The 20,248-nt window shown below is 43.3% G+C and overlaps 1 protein-coding gene across 1 annotated transcript in view; it reads left to right on the top strand.

Annotated features, from left to right (window-relative positions):
* The window catches only part of crppa (CDP-L-ribitol pyrophosphorylase A), a 63,809-nt gene extending 44,869 nt beyond the window's left edge, over positions 1-18,940 (top strand). Inside the window, exon 10 of the mRNA XM_034698648.1 lies at positions 18,458-18,940. Coding sequence (XP_034554539.1) covers positions 18,458-18,562 — 105 coding nt within the window. The 3' untranslated portion in view covers positions 18,563-18,940. The remainder of the gene's footprint in view (positions 1-18,457) is intronic.
* The last annotated feature ends 1,308 nt before the right edge of the window (positions 18,941-20,248 follow it).

Consider the following 20,248-nt stretch of genomic DNA (forward strand, 5'->3'; position numbering starts at 1 on the left):
TGAGGACATTATGCTGCTCTAGCTTTCTTTAAATTTCAAATATATATGTAATTTTTTTTCAAATTGGCTACTAGTTCTTGCATCCAGCTGGGAGCCGAACCATCTCAGGACAGCAGGGGTCTTCAGTCTCTCGTACTATTTTGGGGGTCGTGGAGTGAAAAGATTGGGAACCCCTGCTGTAGATCAGGGGTTCCAAAAGTGTGGGTCGGGACCCTCTGAGGGGTCACAAGATGAGAGAGATTTTTCCCCCCAATGAATCAAAAATGTAATATCTTACCCTTTACTGTAAAAATGAGTTTTCTGCCTTTCTTTGTTGTCAGATGACTCCTGAGGTTAGGGTTAGTTACAAAGCATCAGTAGCAGCAGGTTCATTCATAACAGCACAGGAAACAGACACATGCATGTAGGTCGTCTAATTTCCTGCAGACCAGCTAAATGAAGTATGAAGCCACTTTGAATCACTTTGTGGGACAGTGGGGGTCGCGGGTCTTTGGCACCTTTCTTTTTGGGGGGTCGGGTGCTGAAAAGTTTGCTGTAGATGAAGTCCACTGATTCCTTGCAATTTTACAGTTGCAGTTGTTGAACTATTTGCTCACGCAGCTTCTCACAAGGAAGTCAAACTCTTCCCATCTTTCCTTCTGAGAGACTCAGCCTCTCTGGAGTGCCTTTTTTATACCCAGTCATGTGACTAACATGTTGATCATTAACCTCATTAGTTGGCTAAGTAAAGACACTGAAAAGTTTACTGCCTGTGTGGTCTTGTCCACTTCAGAAACCAGCACTGGTGGGTTTAAGAAACTAGGGCCAGGTGCACCATGTGTCACCTGGGGCTGGAGAGGCAACAGAAGGAGAAAAAGGACAAACAGAACAGGGAATAGAAGTGTCTGCTTTTGTGGCGGCCCTCGTTAACACAAATCATCTGCAGGGATAAAAATAGTTGAGCTACATTTCAGTGCAACATGTGCAGGAGTTGTTGAGAAATGTGTCTTTCTAAAGACAAGTCAGCAAATAATCAAAGTCATGAAAGTTTGATGTATGTGTAAATGTTGACCTGCTGTTGGCTCCAGATGGAGAACAAAGCCAGCAGGATTATGTCAGTGCCATACTTCTTTGTCATGTATAAGTTGTTTTAAAGTCGTCATGAGAAATGGAAGTACAAAAGCTGTTTCAGACATTTGACTTGGAACCAAAGTGGTGGACAAACCGACTGACATCCCTGGTGTAAGAATGAGCGAGGCTGAAAAGGACCTAAAGCAAGCCAAAGTACATCAAGTCATAAACAATCAGGTTTCACTGCAAAGTTCCACCGAAGTCTGTTCCTTCAGTTAATTCTCTTCAAATGAATGACACACTCCCGGAGAATTCTACAGAATTAAGCACCAGGGGAAAATGATTTCTCCAGAGGTCTTTGTCTGCACTTTTTTTTTCTTTTCTCACACCACATCTGTCAGGCCACATACGCAGGAGCTTATCCTGTTCAGGTCCAACACAGGAGAGAAGTGAAACCCAACACAAGCAACAGAGGCTCCTGCTGTGACACCCACGGATTCGTATCTTGGTGGGGTCAAGAGAGATCAGGGACAGCTGCCGCCTCAACCTTTCTCTGTGTAGATCCAACACTTCTCCTTGCATGAATAAGAGCATATTGGAACACTTAATACCCCTTTTCCACCAACGCAAACCTGGTTCTAGATCCGGGCTGGTGCTTGCGCTGGTTCGGAGCTGGTTCAACTTGCGAACCAACTCAACACCAGTTTGTTTTTCCACCAGCTCGAGTCCGTGGAAGAGACACGTCATGACGTCACTTCTACCCGACTGCTTTTCCCAGCAGCGCTAGTGCAAACTTTCCTCTCACAATAACAACGATGGCGGACAACGTAGCATGCTTGCTGGTGTTGCTCCTGGCTTTGCGTAATCACATGAAGTCCAGAAGAGGACTTATCCAACTTTACCAACACTTCTGTGCTACTCTTGCTTTACATCGTCTTATTGGTCACGGCAACCTCGCCCCTCCTCTACCTCGCCCCTGACGTAAGCGGTTCGTGGTTCCAGACCATAGACTGTATATAAAATGGACATCATCTCGCTCGGCTCGAAGTGAGGCCGCCACAGAAACTGCTCCCCCTAGTGGCTGACTGCAGTATAGGTAAAAAACACAGTCTCCCTCATTCATTTGAATGGGGCTGCGGTCAAACTTTAAAAAAGTAATTACACATCGTACGAACGTTTCTCACATCCGTATGCTGTGGTGATGTGTAGTTATTGATTGACTGTTTTGTGTTCAAGGCCTCTTTTTTCTGAAGTTTCTTTGTCGTTAGTTATCAGAGGTTAAAAAACGGGTTTTACATTCGTTTTTTCTTTCATTGACAGCTGCCGTAGAGAGAAACTCCGTAGGCGCAGACTCTGGCTGCAGAAAATGTACAAGATGTCAGCGTTCTGGAACGGGATATTTTGGCTTCAAAACTGTACAATGGGAAAAGGCGGAGCGACGCTGTCCATTATATATACAGTCTATGTTCTAGACCAGCAAAGACTTGGTGCTACTCTGGAACCTGTTTTCCTGGCCGGGAGCCCGTTCCAGTGTTGTCAACTCCTCAGTAAGGAAAGGAGCTATTGGCTGTCCTAAAAGTCATTGGAGGTCGCTAAATGACGTCATCACTTAATTTGCATAATCTGAATTGTAATAGACGCTGTCAGAGAGACGTGTAACGTTGAGGGAGAGACAAAAGGATTTTAAAAATCCCCCTAAATATGTTTATAACTACACTTAGGAACCTACAACAAATCAAAATAAAACATTACATTTTTCAACCAGAACATTTTCAAGATATCTATATCTTGTCTACAATCTACATTAACTACCTAAATGGACCAAAAAGAGACAGTAGGCGGGATCAGCCAGCTGTGTCTTCGTACATGCATAATACATTTGCCGAACTGGCCCTCAAACTGCCTTGGTGGAAAAGTGGTATGTGAGACTCTCATCATGAAGGTTTCTTAAAAAGCGAAGCTGTCTCTGTTACGAGATGGATGTGATTACAAAAATTGCAGTCATTAGCCGTCTTGGCGTGCGCTTCATTCGACTGAAAGCTGAGGAGAAGTTTGAAGAAAAGAGACACACCCTGTCGATGTCCATTTTCTGTTTTACAAGTGATGCTTAAATGAATGAACATGACAGAAATGAATCAAAACAGCTGAAAGCAGCACAGATGATGAAAGGACAAAGCCTTTCTTAGAGCTGTTTTTGTCTCTGACAGTTCTTCCTGTTGGTTCATCACACAAAATGTCCCAAACACAATAACTGCTCTGCCCATTCTCACAGTGTTTCCCCTGCTGTTTGCCTCAGTGCTCATCACATCACAATCCGTCTTAAAGCTCTATCAAAGATTGCCCTGGAAATCAGGATGAGTGCTCCTGCCTCCGTCAGTGGAACCCTGACGTCTCCGTACAGACAGAAGCTCAGGATTCGCTCTCCTCCTCAGTGATGTATTTGTAGAGTGTCAGGGTCAGATCCCCTCTGAGAAAATCGCACGGCCACAACATGTGCAGGATATCAAGCCTGATCCTCCATGCCGAGAGCGCTCCAGATGTGTGTCGGTATGTGTGAAACTTGACCGCCGGAGTTTGGCTCGAGGAATAAGACATACCATCGGCGTGTTTACTCAGCTTTGATTTCCCAGATTAAAAAGAGCAGCGAGCGCTCTGTCGGGGCTGATGTGACTTGACGCGAGCTCTCACAGATAATTTAGAAATGACATTCCAAGACAGAATTAGTGTTACAAACAGACGGCATGTTCGTATGGAGGATTAATGCGAGCCAGCTCTCCACAATTAGTTTGTAAACATTCAATCACTCAGAGAAAAGGAAAACATGCGTGTATGTTTGTTTTGCCACTTGGTTTTGAACCGGTCCTGACCACCCACAGTAGTCCTGGTTTGAGTTTTCTTGCAGCTCTTGTCTGACTTGTCGTGGGGAAGCGGGGCTCTGCAGGGATTATGCTTTCATTTAACAGGCCTCGTCAAAGATTGTTTTGGTGGCGCTCACCTTCCTGCCTTCTTGCTTTTATTTGCAGGGACCTCTCTGTGCATGTTTGTCTGGTTGGGTGTGGTGGACAAAAGCTTCAGAACAGCACACAGTGTGTTCAGAGCAGGGAAAATACCACCAACCAGTCCAAATACTGATACAAATCTGCTCCTCAAGTCACTTTGGCAGAGTGTAAGATATGGAAAGGGCATGTACGTCTGCCCAGACCAAATATCAAAATATCTGAGTGATAGAAAAGTTAATAATCCACATTTAGATCCTAGTCTCCTTTAACATGCCTTTTTAAATCACCATAGATCGGATACTATCTTTTCTATTTAATCCTTATTTAACTAAATTTTGTCCAATCAGAATCAGATATCTCTTCCACAGGGATCCCTGGACACTTAAAGCACCAACAAATAATTTGAACATTTAACAAGCAAACACTAACAGTGAGCTCTGGGTCTGCCTTGGCGTCTCCTCCTCTCCTCTGTTAGATGTTCCCAGAAAACCTGAAAAGGGCCGCATCCAGGAGGCATCCTAATCATATCTGAGCCACTTTGGGGGCAGCTGTGGCTCAGTGGTAGAGTCGGTCATCTATCAATCGGAAGGTTGGCGGTTTGATTCCAGCTCCGGCAGTGACAAACTGAAGTGTCCTTGACTAAGACGCTGAAACCCAAATTGCTCCCGCTGCTGTCTTTTGATGCAAAGGAGAAGCAACTCCACTTTAAGCCGTCTGCAGGTGTCCAAGCTACTGACCCTGTCCGGCCACCTTTAGGATGAAACTCATTTCAGGCACTCAAATTGGCGATCTCATGCTTTTGGTCACTATCCTATCGGTACAAAAATGACCAAAGTTATGTTATCTAATAAATCTTATTGGATGAGATGGGATAACAGACCAAAATCTGAAGTGGTTATAAGATCAGCAGTGTCTGCTTCAGGCAGAGATTGACCTTGTGGGACAGCATGTAATAATAATGATCTTTATTTAAACTAAAAAATCATTTACAATGACCTCGAGCATATAAAAGAAACATTAAAATGCATGACAAGCAAGTAAAAGATAAAAACGTTAATGTTAAAAAGTAATGTTAAAACCATTAAAAAGTAATGTTAACACACATTCAGTTAAAACAGGTGCAATCAGAGGTTGAAAGGTTTAAAACTAATGATTTAAAATGACTAAAAGAAACCAGTGCATTCAGTTTTAAAGTGCTTTGAAGTGAGTTCCATGCAGATGGTGCAAAAAAGTCAAAAGCAGATCTTCCCAGCTCTGAATGAACTCTAGGAACCTGGAGAGTGAGCCAATTGTGGCTCATGTGTGTTGTGCTCCAGAGGACCAAACTAGCAACTAGCAACTAGGATGATAAATATGAGGGTGGCATCCCAACCAGCGCTTTATAAATAAAGAGGCATGAGTGCAAATCACGCCTTTCAATTAGAGTGGACCATCCCACCTTATTGTAAAGGATACAGTGATGAGTATTGTAAATCTCAGTGCAGAGTGAAAAATGGCATCAAGTTGTTTTAACGTGGAAGCTGAAGCATGCCTGCAACAAGAAGAGGGATGTGTGATGGCATGGCTGGAGTTGCATCCAGGTAATCTCTATTTTGCTTTAAGTACTGAACAGGATACCACTGATGTGCATCTCCTGTTCATTCATGTACTTCTACTGAGCGTGGCCGCCACAGTATACAGAGAGATTGCTTCTTTTTACTTCTATGCTCCTCAAAAGGAAAAAACCTTCTTTTTTAACTCCCTTGAATTTGTCTCCATCAGCATCAGAAACTTGAACCTTGAAGATGGCCGAGTCTGGGCCCCAGCCCTAAAATTAAATTTCCTGCTCTGATGGAAACCCCACTTGGACGTTCCTGAAGTTATAAATAACCAGATTTCAAGGTAGATTCAATAACTCTCAGTCTGTTCTTGTATTTAAGAACCAAAGATGAATCTCACAGTCCCGGTGTGAGGTGAACATAATTTTCCTGAAACGGCTCCTTGTGGCGGTCCTTTCTTTTTTCTCACACTACATCAGTCAAGCCACACAGCCGGCTGTATCCCCCTGATGTTTAGTCTGTGGTACGCTGATATTTTGACAGCGGTACGAAAACACAGTGTTTCACCTATGTTTGTATGTTTGGCTGACAGCCTAACGCGATAGCAATCTCGTGCTAGTATTAAGGATGGAAGTGAGGGCACTAAGCCTTGTCCAGGATGTGAGCTGCTGAAAAGCCAGCTTGTAATAAATGTCTTGTTTGGTGAAATATTCCTGCACCTGCAGCTGACCTCAGATGGCCCGGGATAGAGACCATGTTTGGCTCCCCTGCCTCAGTGTAAGTGATACAGTGTGATAAGTAAATGAGGCATCAGTGGAGGGTGTGTGTGATTTCTGGAGCTCTGTAACCACATGTGGGATTTGGTATGTCCCAGTTCATAAATCCCACTCATGCCTTCATGCTTTCATACCTCCTCAACTAAAGAGCCATTGTCCTGCTCTCTGTTTTGAGGCTTGTCTTTCGGTGAGTTGAATCCAAACAAAGTCATCTCTCAGCAGAGCTTGTTGAAACAGTTCTCACTGAGGGGATCCAGTGGAAATGCAGACCCCCTCAGTGTCCCATTCTTAGCAGGGTTTGCCTCCTCTGAAGAGGGTACACAGAAAGAGAAGTCGTACATTAGACATGACTAACAAACTGCTGTGTTTGCCCAGTGGTCGCCCCCAGACAGGATATTTTGGAAACCTATGTTGAAAGAGCTTTACAAGTGTACCGTGAAAAGGCTGTGTGGCAGCGATTGTTCTCTCAATAGGGTCTGAAAGCAGTTATCAATGCAAACGTTTGCTTTTTCTGAGACTGGAAAGTCTGAGGGAGGCTCACAGATGTACAAAAGCAGGGTGGGAAACAGACTCATTCATTTTCCTACATTACAATCCCTTTCAGATGAAGTGAGGCAGAGTGGGAGCGACATGGGTATGTAAAATACAGACGCTCAGGTAAAGACAATAAATACCTCCGCAAGATTCAATCAAACACAATCCACAAAGATGCTTCATCTGTGAGGAGGAGGAGGAAAAAACATCACTGTCATCTCTGTTGATTTTGGCGACGAGCCTGGATCCTGGATCCAAATAAAGTCAGATATTTATGGCTGCACTTTCAGTATAAGTCTGGTGTATACTTTGACAGTCGTAAATATCCAAACAGGTTGGATGTGAGTGTTTGGTCTACCTTTGCACTTTGATGAACCTACATTTTTGCAGAATTGGCCATCAACTTTCATCTTTCTTCCAATATAAGCTCAAGAACATTTTGTTTTGCGAAGTGTTGTGAGATATGCTCGACTTCAGATTGTTTTTCTTGTGGATTAAGGATCTTTGCAATCTCCTGCTGTTTGTGGTGTTATCACTTTAAGATCACACTTGCAACAATGACACTGTCAACGATGTACAGCCAGCAACCTCCAGTTGTGAAAAATGAAGCCAATGCAGAAGTGACAAAAGCTGCAGTTCTTTGAATGTCCACTTGAGGCAGGCCTCCTCATTGGGTCCCATGTTACAATACCAATTTCTTAACGGCTCAACTTAACATGTTTCCAGCTTGGTTCCAAGAACTGTTCTGGTCTCTGTAGCTCTTTTCTTTACTCATACAAATACAGTTTGGAATATTCTAACATCCAAATTCCACCCAATCCATCTCTGATCCGTCACGGCACCGGATCTGATAGGTGTCCATTCTAGTGAATGTGTTAACTTCCACTGGATCCACTCTGTTGCGTTCCAGCTGCGTGTCTTATCCGGCAGGTTGGAGCCCTCCGTATCAGATACGCAAGACTTCAATTTTTGCAATCTCAACAGAGCAGATGGAGCGGGACAGGAAGTCAGGCACCAAAACAAAATGAAAACATCCGGTTAATTTTCAGAATAAAACACTCTGTGTTATCACCAGATCGTATTTCACTTAACTACAACAACAAACCAAAGTCATGATGAGCGGAGCCAGGCCTGGAGTCAACAGGTCAGAGGTTTTCAGAGGACCAGAAAGACAACATGGATGAGGAGAGGTGGAGGAGAATCCTTGATTCAGTAATTACAGCGGGAAAACCTCGGTCACATGACTCCAGCTGTCCGGCGGAGAGAGCACTGAGTTGGACCGGACACGGATGGATCTGGTGGAAGTCCCCTGTAAGGCTGAGAGTTATGCATTCAATTTGCATATTTAGGGCCATTGATTAATTGATTGAAAGGTAGGTGGAGATAGCATTTTCAATATGGCAGCCGTCATCTTTGGGCTTCAGAACACCTCTTCAGAATCTATCACTTATCTTTGTTACCAAAATGATGATGCAGAAGCAAAGGAGGCTCAGCTTTCTGCTACAGATTGAAGCTACAACTGGCTACACAGGCTGCTTGTGGGAGATGCATTTTCAGAGTCAGTGCAAGAAATGAATACTAAGAATCAGATCGAACACGACTTAATCTGAAGTCATGAAGTTACTCCCAATCTAGAAACAAAAACCTTCCCCCATCAGGAAAGCTTTAACACGTTACTTTACAGTGAGTACATGAGCACAAGACGTGTATGTGCTTATGATAGTTGTTTTCATCTACGTTTTTATCACGTTGACCTCCCGATGGATCCGTCCCTGAAACTCACGCTGTGTGTTATTCCAAACCACACATCTTTATGTCAGTTTTCAGTGGAGCATCCAGAGTTTCCAAAGATATCAAGCATGTCAGAGGAAATTTGAGGAAAATGTGCTTAAAATGATGCATGAGACATTTAGGGTATTTTCCAGCCATGAAATTGCAGCGACTATGGTTTGAATATTTCACTCTTATACCTTCAACAACGAGCTGCAGAAAGCTGAGAAAGAATCCGTGTGATAAAGTCTGGCACGGTGGAATCACAAATCTTGATTATTCAGACATAAATGTTGCAAAAGGGAAATTTAAGCGGTTTAAGATTCGTAACATGTTTTGCTGTGTTTTCCCCTCGTGGTACATCCAAGCTTCATAAAAGGATTGGAGTCCTTCTGCTACTATTCCTCATCATTTAAAATGAGTCTCTACAGAACTGTAGCGGTGTAAAATTTAGGGCCCTAATCAGACTTTTGGACTCAGCAGTAATTGGACCTCTGTCCCCCTTCTCTCTCCGTGGCTCAGCCTCAGGCTACTGCCTGTCTGCAGTGATACACGGAGGGGAGTAAGGGCAGCAGGACCACAATACCCACTCAGGGACGAGCTGTCAGAGACCCTGAAACCCTATCCTCTCTAAGAACCAAAGCACCGGGTGTTTTTAGCTGTATTGTATCGCTGGGATTCAACACACGGGTCATTTGGGGAGAGTTTTTCTGAGAAATTACTTCATCTATTAAAGAGCGGGAGTCAGAGTGATGCTCTGTGAAGTTCATGTTAGGTGGTGGTTTTTAACATTTTAGGACTCCCAGAGCGAAGAAGGCGCTCTGGCTTCATTGCTAGTAATGATACTGCCCTCAAGTGGATGCAACAACTGTTAGTACTGAAGCACCCAGATGTCAGAGGACAGTAAAACATTAGGACGATGAAAAGAGACCATTAAACCTTTCTAAATGTTCTTGGCCACTTGGGTTATGGTAGCTGGTGTGACTCTAACAACTCTTTCCAGGTCTCTTGGCTCGGGCTCTGCGCCAAGCTTTTCCATAAGCTGTTTTTCAATTAAGGACCCGGTGCGGTTGGCATTTCATGAAGGGAACAGAGGTGGGAGCCCTCAGCAGCAGGAGCAGCAGTCCTCCTCAGGGCTGGGGATCTGGGGGGAAAATGACAGAGGCGTACAAATTGTCACTGCTAAAGGTCCTAATTGCCTGAAACCTTTAAGCTTCAAAGCGGGCTCGTCTTGTGTGGCAGAAGTGCCGCTGCGCCGCTCCTTTTAGATGGAAAGGTTGATTGCGACTGTGGCATTTAGGAGAAGAGAGAATTTGAGGATTGCTTATTGTGTGGTCCACGGATGATTCCCTCCCTCCCTCCTCTCTTCTCAGCTCACCCCTCGCTTGGTTTCAAAGACCTGTCGCCTCACAGCTTGTCAGAATCCTCTCTTTAAACAGTAAGCACAAATACAGCCTAATGATTGAAGTCCTGTTCCATAAACTTGTGGTTGCCGTTTGAAATAACAAGCTGTCGCATGTTTTGGTGCAATCGAACACATGGGACTGATAGAGAGTGTTTGACTCTGTTACCGTGCTGTGATTATATATCGTGTTGTTTATGTGTTAAAACAATGCAGTCGCTTCATGTCTTAATCCGTCCTGTCTCTTGGACTGGGATCGGGGTTCTTGGTGCATTAAGTAAAAAAATAAAATCCCCAGAACTCCCTCCATCTGTGACTCTGTTCCTGTGGTATTTTTCCCCTGACACAGTTTATATATAGTCTCTGTTTTTTAAATGTGAAGTCTGTCAAGAGAAACTATATAAATGTCATCTCTAGGCCACCGAGGGATTTGGATGGGTCAGTAATCGAAGCAGCAGAGTCTCCGCTGTCAGTGGAAAAAAAAGAAGGTTGAATTCCAAAATGTAAATGTGTCGCCTTCCCGTTTAATACGGCATACATGACTGCTGATGGTCCATACGATAATGTGGATAAATGATGATACTGTTGGCTGGGAAATCCTATAAGGGCAGATTTGTGGCGGTTAAGCATTTAGAAGTGGAAAGCGAGGCTCCCTCACGTCTAATACGACTGAAGTGAAACTCGTAAAAACAAGCACTTTAGAAGTAAAATGAAGTGAAAGACTCTCCTGCTGGCTGCACTTGGACTTTGGCTTATGAGGACAATTTCTGTTTTTGGAACAAATGATGATTTATTCAACACTTTGAAAGGTCAGAGCCACCTTTGAGCTCGATTTCCTCTCTTATTAATAAACCTTTACGTGTCATCTCGAACAGCGGGCCATCAGGTCTTTCCAGATTCGCTGTTACAGATGTGTTTGTTTCAGCGATGCCACTCTGAGATCATTCTCAGCCTTCAGCTCTCCTGCACATTTCCTCATCTTCATATTCTTCTGGACACAGAGACAGAGACACTGGAAAACCATTTAAAAAGGGCTTTTTCGCCTTTATTGACAGGACGGCTGAAGAGAGACAGGAAACGTGGGGAGTAGAGAGACAGGGAAGACATGCAGCAAATGGTCAACCAGCTTGGAGTCGAACCGGCAACCTCTGCAACTAACTACAGCCTCTGTACATGGGGTGTTAGACTGCTAGGCCAGGGGATCCCAAAGTGTGGGTCAGAACCCCCTGGGGGGTCGCGAGACACAAATGAAGGGTCATGAGATGTCTTCCAGAATGTATTTTGTTATTAACCTTAGGGGACAGAGCCTTTGCCATTGCTGCCCAAACTCTGGAACTCTCTCCCTCCAAACATCTGGATCTCTGACTCACTCTAGTCATTTAAAAACCACCTCTTCTTTATTTATTTATTTATTTATTTATTTGTACTATTATTTTTCTGTAGAGCCACTTTGGGTACCAAGAAAAGCGCCATACAAAACCTATCAATTATTGTTATTGTTTTTGGGGCGCTGGTGGCCTAGTGGTCTAAGCGCCCCACATACAGAGGCTACAGTCCTTGTCGCAGGGGTCGCCGGTTCGATTCCCGCCGGTTGACCATTTCCTGCATGTCTTCCCCCGATTCTCTACTCCCCACATTTCCTGTCCCTCTTCAGCTGTCCTCTCAATTAAAGGCAAAAAGGCCAAAAATATAACTTAAAAATATATATATATTATTATAGTTTCAAGTTATCTAAAAATATGTGTTATTATTTATTTTTGTTAGTTTACTCTCTTTGTTTATTTACCTTGTTTTCTTATGTTCATCTTCCTTTTAGTTTGACTGTTAATTATTATTATGATCATTTTTTTGTATTCATTTATTTTTCTTCTTCTTCTTTTTTTTTTTTTTATTACTTTTATATAATTTGATACCTTGTAGTGATCAAAGAAATACTGACAAAGTGCAATAAAAAAGTTGATTGACAAAATGTATGTAAAAATAGTAAATTTTACCCATATATAGTAAAACATATCAACACAAATAGTAGCTAAACTTGAAATAAAACCCTTAAAAATAGAAAATGTAATGAGTTGTCTGCCTTTCTTTTGGTCAGATGACTCCTAAGTTTAGGGTTAGTGAACAGTTAATTATCAAAAGCATCAGTAGCAGCAGGTTAATTCATAACTTCACAGGAAACACAGACACATGCTCATATAGGTAGGGTCATTTTCTGCAGACAAGCTAAATGAAGCCACATTAAATCACTTAGAGGGACAGTAGGGGTCAAGAGTCTTTGGCATCTATACAGTTGTGCTCATAAGTTAACATACCCTGGCAGAATGTATGGTTTCTTGGGTAGTTTCTGTTGCCTTTATGATATATAAAGAGTAAACACAGTTGTTTGATAAACATTTTGCTTCACCCAACCACTAACCATGAGTGAAAAAAAGTTTTTCTCTTATCATTCATATTCTCTGAAAAATGGCCAAAAAAAATCACAGATTCTGCCAACTTGTAAACTTATGAGCACAACTGTATTTTGGGGGTCTTGGGCTGAAAAGTTTGGAACCCCTTCACTAGGCCACCATCGCCCCAGGAAAACAGTTTTCATGTTAACACTTGGATTCAGAAGGTCTAAAAACATACAAACCCCTAAACAACAAAGTTCAACTTCTTTGTTTCTGTGCGCCTGAGGATGCACTTGTAACCTCATGAAAGGTCTACCAAGTCCATGCATGTGTTCTGTCTTTAATATACATAAACGCTATCTTCTGTGCCACAACACATGAATTCTCTCTCTTGGATGTTTGCGTGCCCGTAACAATGAGTCAGAGAGCTGCTTATTTGGAAGCTGCTTTATTCATCCTGGACGGTCCTCGGTGGAAAGAGGAGACGAGCGGAGCACCACCCCCGCCAAGGGCAGCAGAGCCCAGGTCAGGAGGAGTGCCATCCCTTGTCCGTCAAGACCTTCCACTAAACTGAGTCAAACGGCATCTCTCCTCCACTGTGCATCGATCAATCCTCACGCTCAGGTCGTATCGATTTCAGCCTGCGAGCAGCTAGATATGCAAATTTCTGTGAAGTCTCTGAGTTTGTTGCTGTTGGGTAACTTTACCCGATTGTCGTGCTTTAATCGTCAACCACATTTGAAGCCTGAGTGTCAGTTGTGACTACTTAAAGCTGTGCCACGAGTCAATGAAGACCTCAAGTCGTATTTGTGTTTTTACTGAGCAAGCAACTACTTGATCTAATAACGCTGCCTCATGAAGCATGATTCATATTTCAAAGACCTCATATCTGGAGTGGAAATAATTCAGCGCAAAGGGCTTAGACAGGCTTAAAACTTTGATCCCTCTTGGTGATCCTGACTGTGTGCTTTTTTCGTGTTATCTCGTGTGCAAACCGACCCGTCTATTACCGCCCTCTTTAATAGAGTCATTAGCCGTGGTTTGATGCCCGTAGCTGTCTTCAGTGCGCCCGTGACATCCAGAGCTTTCCGTGACTTCCCCCCTGGTCTTCATCAATGCACTTGGGTGGTAATCAACCAATGATTGTGCACATCACATCTATCATGCAGCCTGCCCTTGTTGCTTCTCCAAAACACATGCAACATCTCAGATACTTTCCGTGTGAAGATGTAGTTTGTTTTAGATAACCGGCGGAGGAACGCTTTGATCTGATAGCTCCAACAAAGATAAGACATAATCAGATTTTAATAGAAGTCTGTGCTATCTCTCTCAGAGCTGCAGACTGATCAAGATATTCAGAGTGTTGTGCTGACTGCCTGCAGATGTAGTCGCCCATCTCGACAACAAATTATGGATTAAGCTACAGAACAATGACTTGAGCGCATTAAAAGAAAGAAAAAAGCCTCTGTGCTTTTGCATCACTCAGCTTCCTTTGATTCTTCAAAGGTTGAGAGTCTTGTAAATCTAAAAGCACATTAAAAAAAGATTGTACATGCAGACTGAAGAATACCTCTGGAGCTCAATCAAAGCCATCATTTTTTGATTCCATCTTTTTTTTTTTTTTTTTTTAGTCTGCATTCCCCCGTGTTGCTTTAATCAATGAGAGGCTGGAGTCGCTGATCTGCGCTCCACTGCCTCGGCTCCCCTTCTCAGTAGGTTGGTGTGGAAAATCCATGTCATCTGACTCCCCTGTCCGCTGGTTCTGATTAAGGGGAGGAGTGCTCCGGGAGTTCTGAACGCTGGGTCTCTCGCTCCCATTAACCACGGTCAGGCCCGATTCCACGCTCATCGCTCTCACACCTCGTCACATTCCCCGTCCAGTGGCTGCACAAACTGAGCCGTTTGGAGCTGGCCTCGTGAAGTCCGATTATAACTTCATGAAAGAAGGGAGTGAGAGAAAGATGATTTTTTTTTCTCCTGGTGATCGCACACTTCGCTCCAAACGTGTTCTGCTTCTGACGCAGTCTTCTAAACGCTGAATGAATTTTTTGGAAGCCGGTCATGCTCAATTTGATGTTCCAAATCACAAATCACTGTTGTTTTGAGTCTTTGAGTCGTACTGGGATGTATTTCCAAAAGATTTTTTTGTCCGTCTTTGCAGAACATTAAAAGTTTTGTGAGCGGCCTTTTTAAGCCTCCTCATATCATTTAATTTCACGCCTCAGCAAACCTGCCTTATGAGAGCTGGCTGCTAAGACCGGTTCTTCGCCCAGAAGAGAAAGTGTGAGATTGGTCTGTGTTTTTATGGTGAAAAGTTAAAATAAGAACAAATGGAAGGATAATTTGGGGTTTTACAAGTTGGTTCCAGTTTTTATAGATTAGGGCCTTGTTTTTTCTTCTCTTCTCAAAACGTTTTATGTCGAAGGAATAATCCGTTTTAAATCTGAGGGAAGGAAAGTGGAACTAATAATGTCCACAACAGCTTACCGGTTATGTGGTGTGGTTCCAGGCTCCTGGTGGTGTCCACCCTGGCTCCCTGTCAAGGCTAACTGGGGCTCTTAGCTGGAGCAGAGCCATCATTCATGCCATTACACGAGTGCTTTGACAAGTCAAAAAACTGCTGTGGAGAGGTTTCTTGTTGAACACTCAGATCTCATCACTAAACGGACGTCTGGCGGTCATTTTTGGTGGCGAGTGGTAGAAGAGTTTCTTGATCAGATCTCCACAGTGGACTGTTCACTCCACCCATCCCCAAGGCAGCTATAGCTCAGCAGTGGTAGCTTAGGCTGAATAAGGCAAGCTGAAAGCGACGTGTATGGGGCGATCGTAAAAGACAAACTTCCTGTTTTAGAGTTTGAAGGAAAATGAGTTCATATGATGTTTCAGAGTCATGAATTGGTCCAAAGTAAGTGATAAAGAAGGGAATCACACATGAAATAACTTATATTTATTATAAACTAAAGATAAAGTCTGACAGATCAGTCATAACTGCTGTGTATGGACGAGTGTAGTAAATGTTTGAGGGCCGACAGCAGAGAAGCAAAACCAGCTGGTAGAGGCCTTGGTCAGAGAGGAGAGAGAGATTTTAGCATGGAGGCAACTTAAACAAGCTGAGTCCTGATTGGCTCAGGGGGACACAGTTTGCCTGATTACTCTGCCTTCGACTTATTAACCTGAAAACTGCCAAAGCAAGAGTATTGGAGAGAGCATGATCTACTTCCTTATTTGTAACATCCTGAAGTGCTGACGAGGTGTAGGTGCAGTCTGACTGATAAACTGCACACTACCCAAACAGCCTTTTTTAAATAGTGATATATTTAAGAGTTAACAGCTAATCCACTGTTATCCATAATTCCTGGTATCTATGGCTAACTAGCAAACTCCCCACTAACTCCCCAACTAAGCATTTCTTCTGATGCCAAGAAACGGATCATTAAATTCCCAAATTAAAAAGCCCTGTTCACAGTTTAAGATCCATTCTGTGGTGATTCTTCAGTGTGTAAACTACTGCATGATGCTCTTTAGGCTAAGGTTGTGTGAGCAATTTCGGCCTGTTTTGGTTTCAATCTGGAGGAGTTTAACCACAGATGGTTTTATTCATCAAAGCGTGTCGCTCTTCCAGGTTTGCACAGGTTGCATGATACAAACACCATCACACCACCCACTTGCTCATGGTGAATTTTTAGGAATATTTCATTTTCTGCTCTTACATTGGCTCAGCCCAATGGGCTTCTTGCGTTCACACCGTAGACTGTATAAACTATGGACGTATCCGTGACATCAACCATCTGTTTCTGAAGCGCTGTTTTGAGGCCAATCGTCGGCGGGAGCCATATTGGAAATGCTGAACTCAACATAACTGCTGTCGAGCGATTGTGACGTAAAGAGGCGGGCTTTGAGCCTCCTCGCCAACAGCTACAGTGTTCCCGCCTGTCAATCAAATCAGCTGTGCCTCTCATTGGAAAACTTGTAATCTCAATATCTTTGAAATTACCGCGTTAGAAAAATTTCACCCCCGTACAGTGTGAGCTGATCGAGAAAATGAGCTGTCCAGACTACACTTGTCTTTTGTACCAGGCTGTAAACATGTTTATTTCTGCTGTAAAGATCGGCTTTTTTGAATTGGTGTGTATGTGGTTTCCTGTACTTCCAGAGCCAGCCTCAAGTGGACACTCGATGTACTGCAGTTTTTAGCACTTCAGCATTGAACTCATATTTTTAGACCGGAGGTTGCCGCTTGGTTCACACATGCAGCCCAGTTCAAAAATGTTGGGATGTTTTTAGAGGGAAGAGTTTTGTTCCTCAGAGAACACATAGAGCTGGAATGGTTTAGCTACCTAGCTAGCTTTGCCCAGAAACAGCAAGCTAGTTTTGTCTTCTTCTGTAAGTCCAGGACAGGTTCTACTGAAACATGTGTTACATCTGCTGTTTTCATTGTAATGTGGTTGATAGGGAGTAAAAGCTTGGCGGGTCAAGCATCAATCCTGGCAGGTTTGCAAACATTCACTTGGTCAAAACTTTGGCGATACAAAGCGAGAGGTAACACAAGTGTTCCTGAAGCTGCGTGCATGTTTAATATTTGAGATATCTCAGTGCAGAGCTGTGGTGTGTGAACCTGCTGGATCAGAAATCAGTCCCAGGCTTCTCTTTCTTCTCTTCTCTGTGGTTTACGTCCTTCTGGTGTTCTCAGTCTACTATATCTTTCAAAGTATTGAGAATGAAATTATTTGTTATATTTTCTCCCTCATGCATGCGTCTACATCAAAAGCTTTGTCAAAAGCCTTATTATTACCCGTTTATGAAAAAATCCAGGTAGAGCATGAAGCATAAATCTGTTACGGAGAACAGACTGTGGTTAAAACAAAGCAAAGCTCCTTGAGCTGCAGCCGCTTTGAAAGATGGAAAACAGGTCATTCTCAGGCTTCATCCAGAAACTAAATCAAAGTGGGGAGTCGCTGTAGCCTAAAGAATGAAGTCAGGGGAGTGAAAACCATTAAAAGAGCATTGTGCAGGCGGTCTGCTGAGAAGAAAGAGATACAGAAGAGAGAAATCACGAAAGCAAAACAACCACAACACTGGAGTTAGCTTTAAAAAGAACAGACTGAGTGCATGTATGCTCCCCTTCAGTATGTGTGTGTGTGTGTGTGTGTGTGTGTGGTTTAGTGTAGCTCTGTCCAATATCATGCACCATAAATCCCCAAGTAGGTCTTATGGGTTCACAAGCTTCAGAGGGCTTGACATTAACACAAATTTGGGAGAATAGAAAGCTGAAGTGGCTTTATTCTGCGGCCTTTCTCTTCCCTGAAGATTGCTTCCTTCTGTTGATTGAACAAGCCATGAAATAACACTGGAGACACGAAAATCCTCCACCAGAGTTTAAATTCAATCAAGTGAAATGTGGTGGCTTCAGTGTGTGATGTGTTTATTTGGCCTCAAACAGGACAGAAGAAACCAGACTTCACTCTCGATCGGAGCATCTCTCCTGGAAGTTCAGATGCAGTTCAGACTTTGTTTTTTTTTTTAAAGTGTCAGAATTTTAAAGAAAACAGCAGCTAATGAACAAAGTGCAGACGCTTCCAGACTTCTTTTATATCAAATGTCAAGTCATGGATGTTTGAACTCTCACTCCTTTCAGTCTGTTGCTAACTTCTGCCATAACCATAAGTGGAACAACATGGGCCTGCTTTAACTTTGTCTCCTGCTAGATTAAACTGGCTGCTAACGCTAACTGCGTGCTTCTGGCCGGCGGTCCCATAAACTGGAGTACAAACACTCGTATGACTCAAACCGAGTCGTGACTGTTAAACAAAGAGATAAACACGAACAAATGTGTATCTGCGTGTGGATGTCTTAGTTTGTTATTGCAGGATCTAACTACTGAGCTCACTTATTAAGCATGGTGGCATGCCTGTCTGTAATTTAGTGTCCTTGAACTAATGGACTCCCCGTCTCTCCTCCTCCTCCTCCTCCTCTTCTTGTCTTTCTCTTTCTGCCTCAGGACACAGAGCGATGGGAGAGGTCAGTGTTAAAGGTGGCGGAGATCTCTTCCACGCTGATCCGGGAGAGGAGTCCAGCTCTGGTGGGTCAGCTTCTGCAGGCATGAGGGCGACATCATCACAAGTAACTCCACTCAACAAGACTCATGAGCACTGCAGGGACGGGACAGTTCTGTTCACTTCCTGCTCTGAATCCATAGCTTAACCAATCACTCCATAGAAAGAAAGACTTCATACTGCACATCTATCATGTTTCGGGACATTTGAGCAAAAGACCCAAAGAAGCGTTTCGTGAAAGATATAATGACATGAGTTAAGCTCCAGAAAACCAGTCCTACACTTCCCATAACGGCTGAATTCCACCAGATTCGTGTCCGGTCCCTCTCTGATCCGTCATGGCACCTGATCTGATAGGTTTCTATTCTAATCAATGTGTTAACTTCCACTGGATCCACTCTGTTGCGTTCCGGTTTGTGGATTGCCAGGGCACGACGCATCAATCTCAACAGAGCAGATGAAGCGGGACAGGAAGTCAGGTTTCACCAAAACAAATTGAAAACATCCGGTTAATTTTCAGAATAAAACACTCTGTGTTATCACCAGATCGTATTTCACTTAACTACAACAACAAACCAAAGTCATGATGAGCGGAGCCAGGCCTGGAGTCAACAGGTCAGAGGTTTTCAGAGGACCAGAAAGACAACATGGAGGAGGAGAGGAGGAGGAGAATCCGTGATTCAGTGATTGCTGAGGGAAAACCTCGGTCACATGACCATGTCCGTTGATCCTGCTCAGTGCTGTGTTCTGAAACGCAACCGGTGGGTGTTGACGGACGAGAGAGCACGGAGCAGGACCGCAGCGGATTGGAGACGGACCAGATACGGATCTGGTGGAAGTCCCGTTTAATGCAGCTCAGTGCTGTTTTCATTTAACCTTTTCTGCTCAAAGGATTCCTTCTGGTTGTGCCGGTGAAATATTAAGCTGTTCCTCACTCTAGTTTCACACAGATCTGAGGTCATCTACTTTAAGGAAACTTTTGGGGGTCTATAAGTCTTTTAGTGGCGAGTAGAAAGAGTATAAGTTTTATCCGTTGTCCACAAAAGCCCCAAAAACATCCTCATGTCCGCTGTCAAGATGTTCAAACAGAGGCATGTAATTTCATATTTTTGCTACATGACTGAAATGTTTTAAAGCTGCGGCATGCGTTTTTGATTTTGTGATTTTTTTATCCTTTTTATCCTTGTTTGTTTGGAGTTTTTATGGTGAATTTAGCACCCTGCATGCAGGAATCGCAGACATTATCTCTCCCTGGTGATGAGTTTGAACTCTTTAGGCTGTTGATACTACTGACCAAGACACAGCAGAATGCACAACATCACATACAGTATTAAAAAAAGAACAATAAGCAACTTTATAACATTTGATTGTGTCTTCCTACATGACGTCATAATCACTGTTTTACTGACTGGATGAACTGACTGAAACACTGATTTTAAAATGTGTGTTCTTCTATTTTTGTACTCCATAAAAACTTTATTTAAAACAATAAAATATGATATAACAAACCAAGATACACGACTGCATTTTAAAGATTTTTTTTTAATGTCAACCAACTCGATAAGTACAGTTTAGACTGTGGTGACAGATGACCGGTACCTTGTATGTGGACTCTGCTGCCGCCCCCCTCGCTCTGTGATTTCTTGTCTTCAGAAAATGGAAGTGACCAAAGTGCCGTGTGGTAACTGAGGTTAAGTCGCAGGTCTGGTTGGTTGTTTTTGACCACATGCATCAGT

This window comes from Notolabrus celidotus, chromosome 12, assembly GCF_009762535.1.
Source record: "Notolabrus celidotus isolate fNotCel1 chromosome 12, fNotCel1.pri, whole genome shotgun sequence".
Taxonomy (NCBI): Eukaryota; Metazoa; Chordata; class Actinopteri; order Labriformes; family Labridae; genus Notolabrus; species Notolabrus celidotus.